General features: G+C 44.8%; 1 protein-coding gene across 1 annotated transcript in view; it reads right to left on the reverse strand.

Annotated features, from left to right (window-relative positions):
- The window catches only part of WNT2 (Wnt family member 2), a gene marked incomplete at both ends in the record, with an annotated part of 42955 nt that extends 29500 nt beyond the window's left edge, over positions 1 to 13455 (reverse strand). The window contains 3 exons of the mRNA XM_080818651.1: positions 5350 to 5627; positions 11027 to 11253; positions 13373 to 13455. Of these exons, the coding sequence (XP_080674777.1) occupies positions 5350 to 5627; positions 11027 to 11253; positions 13373 to 13455 (588 nt within the window). The remainder of the gene's footprint in view (positions 1 to 5349; positions 5628 to 11026; positions 11254 to 13372) is intronic.
- Positions 13456 to 14986: the final 1531 nt, after the last annotated feature.

Here is a 14986-nt window from a genome sequence, read left to right on the forward strand (position 1 = left end):
TTGACTTTGAGTGACCCTGGTTTGTTCAGGGCATGGAACTACAAGCTCTGAATCCCTTGACCCTCCAAATTTCTCCCATATAAAATACAGGATGCCAAGTTAAGTCTGAATTTCGGATGATTTTAGCTAGCAGTAAATTCATTTTGTTTGCTATTTCTCGCCTTCCTAGTAGACCTTAGTCTCTTCACATGCAAAATGTGGATAGTAATGTTACTTGCCTTTTAGGTCTGCTTAAAACCTGGTGTATACATTTTAGCTGATGTGGAAATTCTCTTTAGGTAACCTGTTTAAAGTCATGCTCAAGTGTTAGAGCCAATGTTCTGATTCTAGAACCCCAGTTTCCATATGCCTCAGAAGATGCTGTCAATAGCTAAGATCTGCTAATGAATAAAGTAGCCAATAGCGATGTTAAACATTATGTTAAAAATATAAATTTCAACACAGTTGCCACATGCTAATTTTTTGTTAGTATCCATCAGAAAGCCCAATATCTACATCAGCCCTTATATGCATATTTAAGGCTGAAAATAAAATTCAGGGAATTAAACATTTCTCACAATTTTCCTCCTCTATTTAATAAGGCACTAATTCAAACACATCACAGAATATCTGAACTTTGAAATCTATCACCCCTTCAAAGGGGACTCCAGAGGAGTTAAGAATGTGTAGGAGTAGAACTTAAATGTTCAACGTCTCCACCGTTCAGTGCCTTCCTCTTGCTTCCCAGCGACGTCCAAATCTCTCCGCACGGCGTTCGAGGCTGAGATCTGGCAGACGCCAGTGTGCAGCCTCGGCCCCTATGAAGTCTCAGTTAGGAACCCCACCCTAGAGCCCTCGTCATTCCTCAACTTTGATGTTCTTTCTTCTCCAGTATCTTTCTTGGCCTTGCAGTTTCTTCATCCTGGAAAGAATTTTTCCTATCTCAATCATGGGAAATCTTTATCTCCAGCTCCAACATCCAGTTCTGTTGTGACCCAACCTTTCTCTCCTTAGCTCTCTGGCCCTGTGGCTGATTTTTCTGTTAATACCCACAGCCTAGAGCTTGCCTGGCGCTTGGGTCTCCCTCCGACCCCGACGAACCGGTCGTTCCTCCTGGTCAGGAGGCTCTTTGTCCTATGCTTTTCCACCTACGACTTAGTGCCCCAGAGTAATGCGTTAATTATCTGTCGACCTAAACTGAGGCCCATAACGCGAAAGCCTCTCAGAGCGGAGGCAGCGCCGTTAGATGGAACATTCTGAAGCCACCCAGCAAGGCTCCATTACTTCAAGTGCACTCCCAGGGACCAGCAGTCCTGTTTCTGGCATTTAAAACAATATTCTCCCTGTTCTTTCTTTTCTTTTTTTTTTTTTTTAAGATTTTATTTATTTATTAGAGAGATTGAGATCACAAGTAGGCAGGGAGGCAGGCAGAGAGAGGAAGGGAAGCAGGCTCCCTGCTGAGCAGAGAGCCCGATGCGGGGCTCGATCCCAGGACCCTGAGACCATGACCTGAGCCGAAGGCAGAGGCCTAACCCACTGAGCCACCCAGGCGCCCCCGATATTCTTCCTGTTCTTAAAGAAGAATACAAATTCACTGTAGGGTGCTTGTGAAAGAAACATCTACACAAAGGGCAAAATGTCATCATTAAACTACCTTCCAAGGGCAGCTGCTGCTCTTTTCAAAATACGGAAACTCTGTGTTTTTCTCAGAATTGCTCAGCAGAGCCCCCATGGAAGGTGCACCAGGACAGAAGGGCGAGCGCTACTGGGTTTGAGCCCCAAGCCCAGCATGCCTCGGCCATCTGACTCCTTAGTCACCACGTCCAGCCCAGTCTGCAGCTTGCCGTCTGAAAAGTGGGAATACTCGTGCTGGTTTTTATCCTACAGGGTTTCCTGGAAGATCAAATGACAAATTTTGGATAGTATTTTGTAAACTAGAGAATACTGCATGCCTGTATGTTGGTGTGCCTAACCGTACTAGAGATGGCTCTATGGCTACCTGGGGCCGTCAGACTGAGTCCTCAGTAATAGTTCCTCCTGGGTTTGTGTCTAGCTCTATTCCTGAAGTCACAGATGACCTTCGCTTCACTAAAGAGAAAGGAATGGACTTTTATGGAGCGCAGCTGCCTGTCCGGTTCTGTGCTATCTACCTTACTCTTGTCTTCCCACAGCACCACGGAATACCCTTTACAGAGGAGAAAAACGGAATTGCAGTGAGCAACGCCATGGGTACTGCAAGATTAAAACTAAAGTAGATCTGATTTTAAATCCCATATTCTCTGTGTTTTCACAGTAAGAGAACTTCAGGGGAAAGAGTTTTCCTGGAGTTCTTATCATGCACATTTCCAGTGATCCTAGGGCCTTGCTTGACTGGATACAGATTCTTTTTATTGTCTTAGAAAACGTCAAAGAAGCTGTGATTGCTTCAACTAGTTGTGATTACTTGTGACTATTTCTAAAGAGTAGACTAACGTAAAAGCCATCTTCAAGCTTATGAAAGGGAACAAATGGTGGCTATCTACCACGTAACTTTGTCTCGTAATTTGTATATTTTAACATACAATTTAGAAGATTCTGTGGCATGGCATCTTTAGATTTAAAAAGAACTGTTGAGAGACACTGGAATTTCCTTCTTGATAGACTGTTAGTTTTGAAGAAGGTAGATTTATCTTTTTAGAACTTAATCTGATTTAGAGGTGGAAAATTGGACTCAGTCAAGGATGAATTTTCAAGTACACATCAAGGGAAAAAACCATTACTACAAATTCTGAGGCTGTGATTAAAAAGATATAACAGCACAGAGGATCTGAAATGACATTCCAGTACAGAGACACATGAGGGTGCTCTAACCAGCTGCTGTAATAAATGAATTAAACTGTTCAAATATTAGGGGAAAATTAAGGCCCACTGTGAATGGCAGTGTTGAATTCACTTTATAATATCGGCTAAGTATAATCTTGGAATCGGTGTTTTTTCTTTTAAATAAAGTGTATTGGTCCCCGACCTGCATTTTAAAAAGCAGAAGATGTTCATCATATTGGGCAATATGGGAAACACCGAAAAGCACAAAGCAGAAAATAAGAAGGAACGGACGGTGCTCTTCTGATCGGGGAGACTGGGCCTTTCTAGAGCCAGGCCAGTTGGAGGCTTAGCTCAGGAGGCCTGCCTTCAAACACAAGCCCAGCCTGTTCTCATTTTGATTCCACAGACCTTCTGCTCGTAGGAAGGGGGAGCAGAAACTGGGGGTCTAATGACCGCAAGAAGAGAATTAAAGACGCATGTTTATCTCAATACATTCACTCTCATTAAAGTTCATATTCACTGACATCATGCATCTCCTTGAAAAAGTCTGCCCACCCACCATTAATTAAAGCCACATTTTAAAAAGTCAGCGTGTGCACTTTTATTCCAATCAAAAGTAGCCTCCTAAGTTTTGCAGACTAGGCAGGAGAATATCTGAGGCCTGACAGCTGTTCACCTCTACACAGTGAAGAATCATGTGATTTATATTAAAAGTCACATTAAATCAGGGCCTACGATATAATAGCTAAGATCTGTTGTCTTGAAGAAGTGAAACATTCAAACCCTAATGGCCTATTAAGCAAAATTAACATTTCTTTTGACAAATCGACATTCTTTTGGTTACAGCATAGGACCATATGCCTTTACCTTTAGGAATAGTTTTCTAGATCTAACTACACACCCTGCTTGAATAATTAAGCAGCACGCTCCTATCAAAGACACCACATTTTATAACTTATACATGTGGTATCAATGTCAAAACAAAGGTCAACGTAAATTTTTAAAAATCTAAACCATTGCACAAACAGTAATTACCAATAGTTGTAGGATTACACAACCATAGTCTATATTCTTGGCAGTAGTCACTGTAGGTTCGTAAATTCATGAAAATAAGGAATGTTGATTTTTAAAGTTCAAGAAAGGTACTATTTGTAAACAGCTCAGGTCACACTCATTTTATTCCATGTGTTAAGCAAGACTTTCCTTCCAACTTCCTTTAAATGAGATTTGTTCTTTCCATGAGCCTAGTAAAAGGGTTTTTATCCAAACAGATCTGCATTCTTTTCAATTCTTTTTTCTATTAAAGCCCTCCTGGGGACCTTTCAATTTTATGCTGATCTTTCTTTACATATTAATGTCAAGCACATTTTTGTTTTGTGTTGATAAAAGACAAATTACGATTATCTCTTCCCATTGGCAATTCAATTATTCTAGAATGGTTCTGACCAAATATTTCATTAGTTTATGTTTTTTTTCCACAAAGAGATAGATAGAGTGTGGCATTCAGACTCTCTAGTTATTCTGGTCCTGTCACCATGCGGAAAGAAATGGCACATCAACAGATCTGAATACTAGCTCTGAAATGGTTTAATTCTGGGCAAAAGCACCCCTAGGCTAGGAGTTGAACCTGACTGCTAGTACTGACTTTGCTACTGACTTTCCCTGTGACCTTGAGCACCTTAGGTCCTGTTGCCTCATGCAACAAATGGGGACGAGGAAGCAAATAATGACAGGGTACCCACAGCCCAGGAGGTTAGTCAGGACTAGTATATAAGGGGCCAGCACACCCCTTTGGGGCATGTCTTTCCCTGGTCTACTTACTCATCCAGTCCCAGAAACTACAAGGTGGTGCTTTAATGTGTGAGAGTTGGGTCTGGTTCTAAAAAAAGCATCTCTAAATCTAGAGGTCAATAAGCCATGCCTGGTGGGTTGCTTTCCTGATGAGTTTGAGAGAAGATGGTCTGGGTCTTGATCCCCTCAGATATAAGAAATCAGTGTCCCACTGGTACGTGGGGTAAATCCCTATCCTCACCCACAGATTCTACCTCCTGTCTAGATGACACAGTATCCGGAGGGACCATAAAACACTTGATTTTAGGGGCACCTGGGTGGCTCAGTGTGTTAAGCCACAGCCTTCGGCTCAGGTCATGATCTCAGGGTCCTGGGATCGAGCCCTGCATAGAGCTCTCTGCTCAATGGGGAGCCTGCTTCTCTCTCTCTCTCTGCCTGCCTCTCTGCCTACTTGTGATCTTTCTCTGTCAAATAAATACATAAAATCTTAAGAAAAAAAAAGACTAAAAAAGAAAAAAAAAACAAAACACTTGATTCTACACAATGCCAAAAGGCCTCCTGTTCTGCTGTGGGAAGGAAGGTGGAGTGCAGGGCAGACATTTCAACCTAGTCCATGATATTCTTTAGACTCTATGGCAGGGGGCAGGGGGGCAGGGCAGTGGGAAGTTGGACTGTATAGCATTTCATCAACTCTAGGAAAGCTTAAGATAAATTTGGCTTAAGTGATTTATAAAGCCATGCAGTCTAGAAAACCACGAGCACCGCAGCCATCCATACCTTCCTGCCGGCTCTGTTGTTGTGAAGGTTCATCAGGGCTCTGGCGTCCTTTCCCTTCCTTTCCTTGGCGTCCACAAAGGCTCGGGCAAATTTGATCCCATAGTCAATGTTATCACTGCAGCCACCCCAGTCAAAATTGCCCTTGTTGTCCTTGGCGGTTCCTTTCTTCTTTGGATCACAGGAACAGGATTTTAGTTCTCCTTGGCTACAGGCCCTGGTGATGGCAAACACAACTCCAGCTGAGGAGACGGCGTAAACAAAGGCAGATTCCCGACTACCTGCAACAGAAATGCTTATCTTAAATGTTGTCTGGAATTGCTAGTTCGGAATAGTTTTCACACTGGGGCTGTTGAGCACTCGCTCTGCCTCTGGCGTCCTTCGCCATGGAGCAAGGAGGTTCTGGTGTTCTTGAAGGATTCTCTTCTAGAGCCAGGGCTCGCTTTTTTTTTTTTTTTTTTTTTTTTAGATTTTATTTATTTATTTGACAGACAGAAATCACAAGTAGGCAGAGAGGCAGGCAGAGAGAGGGGGGAAGCAGGCTCTCTGCTGAGCAGAGAGACCGATGCGGGGCTCGATCCCAGGACCCTGAGATCATGACCTCAGCCGAAGGCAGAGGCTTAACCCACTGAGCCACCCAGGTGCCCCTAGGGCTCACTTTTTAATAGGAATTGTTTCCGTACCATAAAAGCTTTTGTCAGATTAGGCATCTGTGTGACAACCATCCTTCAAGTCAGTTAGTCATATAAAAGAAAATGCAGCAAAAGCCTGTGTCGCCCACTCCTGGCTTTACATTCGCCTCCTGTCCTAGAGGAGAGGAATGCCGCCTCTGAGGCCTTCCTTCCATTTGTAACAGAGCCTGAGTTCTAGGATTCTGTCATTGCACTAAATAGTTTGGTATCTGTGCTATGGGCAGCTCTCCTTGAAGAACCCTTTTAAGCTTGCAGGCCTCAGTGAGGACACTTCCATCACATAAACAGCGGAGGCTGAAAGACTGAATTCAAAGACACCCAGGGGCTGAGGCAGGGAAGAGAACTCAGGCAGTGACCAGCTTTGCGCGTTCCGACAAGGGGGGTGGGCTCTGGTTCGGCATCAACTTTCACGAGTCATTCGGAGATGGTTGTAGGCAATATGCAATATCCTTCAGTTACATACTACGTCTGACTATTAAGGTGAATTTACTTTCTTCTGGAACACCTGCACTAATCACTGGTATTGGGTAAAAGACAGTGAAACGCTTTTCTTTCGTTTTCTAGAAGGAAACAAATTTACCGCCTATAATTAGACGGGCAAGAACCCTTTGGGGTGCTTTCTTAGAATTGTTCTTTATTAGGGCACAGGCTACTTTCCCTTACAGTCTGAAAGGTACATATTTCAGTGCAATAACTACATTAAATTATTTTAATAATCTGTAGTAACTCATAACATGGTGTTGTGGTACAGTGACAGATATAAGGCTCTTTGGGGTCCGTGTACACCTCATTTTTCAAGTGGAGCAGTATTTCATTGTTATTAGCATGGCTTTTTATTAATGGGTGCTGCAGCAAATATATTAACAATCAAAATAAAAGCTCAACAACCTAATGCCAACGCGAGGCAGAAAATGGAGGGCCATTCAGCGATGCCGTATGTCAAGACGAGTGTGACTTTTTGAACCTCACAGCTGGGAGAACAAACCACCTTCTCGCCTTGAAGCCTTGCTTGTTTCCGTTTGTCATTCACTGCGAAAATTTATTATATGTCCCTTGTAATATTTGCTCTGCTAGTCTCATTATTAAAAATCAGGAAAACATATCTACACCATATTACATGGCACTTACCTCAGCCTTCAAAAAATATCTCCCCTGAAACCTCTAACCATCAGAAAAGGAATCCATCATGCCCTGTGTTTAGGTAAAATCAATTATATGAATATTTGCCATAGGTAGCAGGTAGCACTCTCCAGGGAGAAATGGGATGGTCAAAGAGCTAGTTTAAAGAGTTCCAGATTCTATTACAAGGATCACAGGTTTTCTGAGTGAATTGAGATGCTTTGTAAAAGAAGGCGATTAATAGATACTAATGTGGCTTAATCTCAGGTAGTGGCTTTCCAATAAATAAGATTTTTATCACACCCATTTTATAGTTTAGGAAAATGGCTTGTCCATAGTTAACCCCTTGATCTGCTAAGGCCCGGTTTTGTATTTGGCATATAGTGCCAGCATGGAGCGATGACACAGAGGGGGGAGATTCCAAATGCTTAATGTATTTAGCTCTAGTTTTATTCCTTAAGGAGAAAGAAGAACAATTTTATGAGGTGGTCTTTTAGGGGAAAGGTATGGGAGATGTGGATCATAGGATGTCAGTGACCAGACAGTATTTTGAAAGTCATAGAGGAATCAGCGGCCTAGGTGCAGAATTTATCCTGGCATAACTTGCAAACGATGATATTGACTTGTTGGTTGAAAGAAGGAAGAAAAATCACTGAAAATCTGCTGTGTTTCTGAAGGAATTTCCAAAGCAAAAATATCACCTTTCTAAATATTTGTCATTTATTTTTAAAATACATTACTAAAGAACTAGATGTCTATCTATTTAAACACAAAAGTTAGCACATTGACTGACTTTTCATTTTTACCTCCAGATGTTTTGGTATCATGTAGATATGGCCTTAAGATGTTTTCAGTTAAGTGTCTTAGATGAATCACTAAAATGCTATGTGTGAAATAGTAGCACATTTCAAGAGTTGGCTTTGTAACAGAACAAATTTTGATCTTGGGCCTCTTAGAAAAACTGATTCTCTTTAAAGCCATCACAATATGAAACAAAATCCAAATCTCAAAGGTGGTACTTCCTGATGTGGTTAAGTTTCGCTAATTTAGGAGTTGAGAGGGATACCTGGGTGGCTCAGTCCATTACGCCTCTGCTTTTGGCTCAGGTCATGATCCCAGGACCCTGGGCTGGAGCCCTACATCCAACTCCTTGCTCAGTGGGAAGCCTACTTCTCCTTCTGCCTGTCACTCCCCATACTTGTGCTTGCTTGCTCTCTCTCTGACAAATAAATAAAATCTTAAATAAATAATTTAGGAGTTGAGATAAGTCAAGAAAGGTTTATTAAGTGCATAGGCATCATTTTTTTTTTTTTTTTCTGGGTCAGGGGATGGTTACTGAGAGGATAAAACACTAGAAGCTCCACATTCTGGAAAGTTATGGGTAGTTCAACTCTCTTTAAATGCTTGCATTTCTTTTTCTTTTTCTTTTTCTTTTAATACATTACAAGGATGAGACCTGTTCACTGTTTTGTTTTTTAAGGCTTATTTTAGAATTCTGGAGGTGTATTCTTGCAGGAATATTTCTGGGTTTACTAGTTTGGTCTTTTAAGTTTCTCTGCCTATGGTTGGTGACAGTCTGTGGAATGAATGAATTGCAAATGTTTCCAGAAATTGTTCTGTCTTCCTCTAGCTCTCTGAAGCAAAAGAGGCTAGTAAATGTTCTCCTTTTCTCTAGGACCATGGGATATATTAGTAACTTTTATGTTCTCCGCATCAGTGGTGTTGCTTTTGCCTTTCCTATTCATCTATAAGGACATTTAGGTTTCCCAAAGAGAGAGTTCTTCACAACTTAAGATGTGAATTTCCCTCCAAGCAATTAATTGTAAAAATCTTTGGATAGCTTCATTGGAATTTCTTGATTATTTCCAGGATAAACTACTTTAGGCCAAATTCAGCCCTCCCATAACCAACACAAAATCATCACCGACAGTCACAGGAGTTTATATAAATGTCCAGGAAGAAAGCTGGCCTTCTGTGAAGAATGGAAAGAAATTGTGTAGCATGAGTGTTTTAAGTTTTGAGTACTTTGGCAAAACATTCAGCTTCATCTGAAAGAACTCTGAAGGAAGTACGGCTTAGACTCTCTTTTTCACCTGAGTCCTGACACTCAGTCAAACTAGCACCACGTCCCCCGGTTCTAACCTCTTCCCTCTCAGCAACCCTACAGCCAAGATTAAAGGATTTTACAAATGAATCCCCAGCTTTGCTAGACATGTTACCTTTAGGTTCCTTCCATGGGCAAAACGGCTTCCTTTGATTGGTGATCTAAAGGTTTTTTATCCGATATGGAGACATCTGAATGGATTTTTGCAGATGTAATTTGGAGGCGAACATTTTGTGAAGGAGAAGGATATTTAATTTGTAATGACTGAAAAAGGATTGTGAGTACTTTGGAAAGAAAGTCCTCACACAGCCTTAAACACGGAGAGCCCGTCCACAACATGCCCAAAGATCACTTGTGTTAGATATTTGTCAACTGTCTCTGACAAGGTCCAGCACTTTAATTGATTCACTGGTGAGCTAATCTAGGTGGTCTTAAAATTCCATGAAGCTGAAATTTACTATTAACCTTTCAGAAATTTGCGATGTCATATTGAAACTCCAAAAGGAATGCACGAGAATATAGTTCTTAAACTAGAGAATAAAATTGCAGAATATCGCAGTAAATTAACTTTAGGGATACACAGAGCGAGAGTACTACGCCCTTGGGGGATTTTAGAGACATTCAGTTATGCATTTGGCCTCATAAAACCCTAGGGCTGTGATGATTACATGATAGAAACACCCTCTGTTAAGCATTACCAAGTGTACAGCCTGGACAATTTTCTTAGGAATAGGGGGGTGGTGGGCAAAAACAAGTGTAGTTTCCTGTTTCTGGGGTTCACCCATAAACTGTTGTGTTTTCAGTCGGATTTCCCAATAACAAATGGGCCATGCTACTTCTTGAAGAATGCTAATAATGCCAGGTTAAGGGATGGGTATTTTTGACAATGAGATCTGGTTTTCAGTTAATTTGCTACTTCCCGTATTCAGGAATTTTAAGAAATTTATTATGTAATTAGATGTGTTTAATGCTCCTTCTAAGTAAAACAGAAACAAAACAAATATGTGTTTGAAAACAACGTATTCATGGTTCTCACCCAAATCCTCCATAAATATTATTCTTCCTAAAATGTGCCTTAAACAAAACAAAACAAAACAAAACAAAAAAAGGTGCTCACTACAAGTTCATCCATTCATTCAACCTATCAATGAGTGAATGGTACCGAGCGAGTGCAGGAAAGAGAGGCTAGTCCCTGCCTTGCAGAATTTATAATCTACTGGAGGAAAAAAACGTTGAATTTAGATACAGAGTGACCCGTGGCTGAGTAGCTGAATGGGAAATAAAAGGTTTGAGACAGAGATTTGTCTCTTCTTCTTAATATACATACAGGGTTTTTGTTTTGTTTTGTTTTCTGAAATACATACTTCTTAGTCAATAAAAGATTTGAGTATTCCATCCTGATCTGCTCAAATCCTCTGGAAGTTTCAAGTCCCAGAAAGAATAAACAAGTCAAGAGAGCCCTGTGACTGCTTCCTCCTTTCTCCTGAAGACAGAATCTGATCTTGGAGGAACAGGCAAGGTAGTGACAGGCTATAGACAGACAGAGCAAAGAGCCAAGAGCCAGTTCCTCCTAAGCTACGCCTGGCCTCCTTCAAAAGTTGAGGCGAGTTCCTTGGTTTCTCTCGTCGTCATCTGCATAACAGGGACAGGGCCAACCCCAAAGCAGCAGCTTCTGACTAATAAAATGCAAGACAAGATGAGCAGGGGCTCTGAAGACCCAGTCAGGGGACAGCCCCGTGGAAGTCCATGAAGGCAGGGGACTTACTTCGGAGCAGGACCCTGCCAAAGAGGCTGTGATCCCGGTCCGGCGCGTTGCAGTTCCAGCGGTGCTGACGGAACTGGTGCTGGCACTCCGCCGTCCACTCGGCCACGCCCAGGCCAATGGCCCGCATCACGTCCGGGTGCCGGTGGCACAACTGTCGCTGGCGGCTCACCAGGCCTGGCACATTGTCACACATTACCCTGGAGGAGCCACCTGTAGCTCTCATGGACCTGCAAAGGACCAACACAGAGGTGAAACCACCACAAAGGGCCAGGGCTGGTGTCGTGTTGCCCAGGAAACGAAAGAGCTCAGAGCTTGGTTCAAATAGGAATTCCTGGTCCTCTGGAGGACATTGGAAAACAAGAAGCGGCACAGCAGGCATGGGAGTGATCCGGTAAAAGCCACCCCAAAATGGAGCAATGGCTGTGTGTTCTGGACAGGAAACCAGCGCCACGTGATGATGCTCTGCCCGTGGTGAAAGAGTCAAGGTCAAGAGTGAGGGTGAGGGACAATGAATGGGTTTGGGGAAGAAGGCTTCAGAGACTTCGCCAGAGATCACCAGGCAAGGCTCTGATCTCCACAACACAGTATGTCGGGGCTTCGCTTTGGGGGACGTCAACCTTTAGAAGCAGCTTGCTCCCATTTATTTGACCTAACGTTGAAGCGTCTTTAGAAACGGCATCTGTCTAATCAACGCCTGCTCGTGGTGTCTGATGTTATACTCTCCTCACAGACAGGCCCTTCTTTCCTTACCAAAGCATCCTTTAAATATTTCCATTTTTCCAGCTCTCTTTGGCTTTTATAGAGAACCTTTGGAAAAAAAAAATTCTTTCTATTGTTATTAAGGACACTAAATGTTTGGAAGAATCAAACAGTGTTACAGAACCATAAAGTACTTTTGAAAAGAAACTTTAACAAAAAATTACATCATCATCTCTACCCAGATGTTCTCTATTAGTTGTGAAATGTTTAGAAAGGTACCTTTTATATAACCCAAGCTGCCATAGGTGTCTTTTGAAGCGATCAAACAAGGAGAATGTCTTTTTCTTGTATTTTCATTATTTTATATGATCATAAAATCGTTACAGCTGTGACTTCCAAAAAATATATTTAAGTGACAGCTGAGAGACAATGTGACAAAAAGCCTAGGCAATAAATAATCTTTATACACCCATGGAAACAGAAATAGTCATTTTATTGAAAAATGGTCACTCTGATAAATCAATCTTTGATCCTGTGTCAGCAATGTCAAGGCTAAACGCCTTCCTGTTCAAAGCGGCTTAGGAAGGAATTGAACCCTTCTTCCCATCAACGCTTTGGCTTGCTCCTTTGAAGAGCTCCAGGGTCTTCCTAAATAAAGCTCCTTGCTCTAGTCTTTAATTTGGCTGAGACTCCTTACTTATGCCAGATTCTTTTAAAAAAAAAAAACAAAACAAAAACAGCCCACGATAACTGGTCTTTCTGAATCAGTATTTTAGTATCTGTTCTGAAACTTGCAGGTTCAAGGACATTACAGAGCTAACAACTCCACCTCTTTTCAAGATCAGAAGGAAGGAAGATGGAGTGGGGAGAGAATCTGCCTTTGGAACTTTTAGCTTCGCTAAGACCTGTTACATTTCAACATTCTGCCATTCCTTTACTATGCAAAATAGATCGCAGACCAGCATACAAAGGGCAGCAAAGTTACTCTTTGGAGTGACTGTGATTTTGAACAGGGTAGCATTTTAGAGCCCCCTGGGGCTGGATTTTCGTGTTAAGGTGGTAATCTCTACCTGGAGGCAACAAGAGGTCCTTCCGCCCCACAGGGTGAAGCATTAGGAATGTGGAAGGACGAGAAATAATGCAAAATCATACGCCTTGCGTTGTGCAGCTCTCCACTGCCAGAACTGGCCCGTCGGTTTATCTTGAGGCAGTTTTACGGGGGGTGCTGGAAGGGGGAGACTGTTGTAGTTTTCAAGGTGAATTTTCACACGCACACACGCGCGCGCACACACACCACATACAGACGCCTGTGCTACAGAGCTAGAGACCCGGCTAGCGTGTCTCAACGGGATAAGAAATTGGCTGATTTTGCTGTCGCTCATCTGGATCCAAATCAACCAAATATCCGAGCTCTCATTTGAGGGAGACTGGGGGGGGGGGTTTGGAGTTGTCAAAGCTGGAATGGTCTTCTATGGAAAAGCAAAGGGGCTGGGGCTGAGGCGATACGAGAGGACAGCAGCTGGGGGTTCCGACTGGAATTTCGATGGCCGTGGCCGCGGAGAAGCGCCGCCAGGAAAGGTCTATGTGGCTAGTGCGTTCCCCACTCCCATCTCCAAAATCCCCCTGCACCCGTGCGCGTGGACTTACCACCATGAAGAGCTGACCTCAGGGGTGAGCCAGGTCAAGAGCAGAGGGAGCCAGAGCCAGATTCCACCGAGAGGGGCGTTCATATTAACCCCCTTGCGTCCGCATCAGGTCAGACTCCGTGTGCGGGCGCCATGCGTGCCCCGAGCAGAAGCGCTCAGCGCCGGGAGCGCCTCGTCACGGCTGCCGGCGCCTCGCCGCGCCCCCGCCCCCCGCTCGCGTCTGCGGCGAGTGGCGAGACTCGCTGATAAAGTTTCAAACCACCAACGGGGCGAGCGATAAAGGCCAGCCCTGGCCGCCTCGCCCACAGCCCAATTCCCCAGGCGCGGCGAGCGAGGGCAGCCCGAGAGCTCTGTGCGCCTCCTGCGCGCCCCTGGCCGTTCAGCTCCCCGCCTGCCCCGCGCAGCCGAGGGAGGGGGTGCGGCGCCGGGTGGGGCGGGGGGCGCGGGTTTTATACAAGGGTGGATGAAATGATGGCAAGAGATGTCTGGAGATGAGGTGAGGCGGGGACAGAGGAACACCTCCGCGTGGCCTCGAGCACCCGCGGAGGCAGGCACCTTTCGGGAAGCTCTTGGTCAGAGAGCATCAGTGAGGCTCCTGCCACAGGACCCATGCGGCGGAAAGATGAGGCTACCCTCCGGCAAACAGAAGTCTCCGAGGGTACAATGTGGGAAAATGAAGGTCAGGATGAGGAGATTACTGTGTACAGCATGCAAGAATCCAGAGATGATTTTCAACTCATTGCTCCGCGTCTCTCCCAACGCCAAGAGGAAGAACGAGTGGAGATTTGGAGCTGCTGAGGCGAAACCGGGCAAGGTTGGGGAGGGAGGGGCCAGGCCTCGGGGAAATGAAGACCTGTGGCCTTGATTCCTCGGAGCTGGGCTTATATACAGAGCTCGCAGGGTGGGGAGCCGGGAGTCCATGACCCTCCGGACCTCACCCAGGCACCCTCAGCCAAAGTGTCTGGGGAAGATGCGGATTTTACGCACACTCAGCTCTTCCCCGGCGCTGGGGAGCGCAAAAGATCACATAGGGAGGAACCGAGGCAGTGGGGAGCTGCCGGGGGTCTGTGCTCCAACACGAGTCACGCCTTTGCGCCTTGCGAGGGTAAAAGGACCCAGGGTCCTGGATCTGGGCCCCCGCACAGAGCCAAGAGAGGCTCAGGCTCACGGGTGGAGCATCTTAAGCAGCAACTGGCTTGTAGCCCCGCCGTTTATCACCGGAAAGGAAGGAAGACCAGGAACTAGTGGCGGCCGTGAACTGTTCCATTGCTCTTTTCCTGGGGTGGAGGGACCCGCCGCCCGCCAGGGGAGCGTGCCTTAGGGAATGGGGAATGTGTGTGCACGTTGAGGGTGGGGGTGGGCGCCGTATCGTTCGCAGGGTGAGAAGGGGTGACTGTCCAGATAGAAAGGATAGGCTCTCCCCCACCCACTCCCAGGGCCCGGACTAGCGGAGCATCAGCTCTTGCTGGGCGCGAGCTCGGTGAGAGGCTGGACGGGGCCAAGCTCAGAAACGCCAAAAACCTGAAAGATGCTGTCATCGCTACCCCCATCCCCCCCGCCGATCCCTGGCAGGTCCAGCCCCTCCCAGGCTGACCCAGATACATCCCTGTTTGGG

The sequence above is a fragment of the Martes martes genome (genome assembly GCF_963455335.1).
Source record: "Martes martes genome assembly, chromosome: 11".
NCBI lineage: Eukaryota > Metazoa > Chordata > Mammalia > Carnivora > Mustelidae > Martes > Martes martes.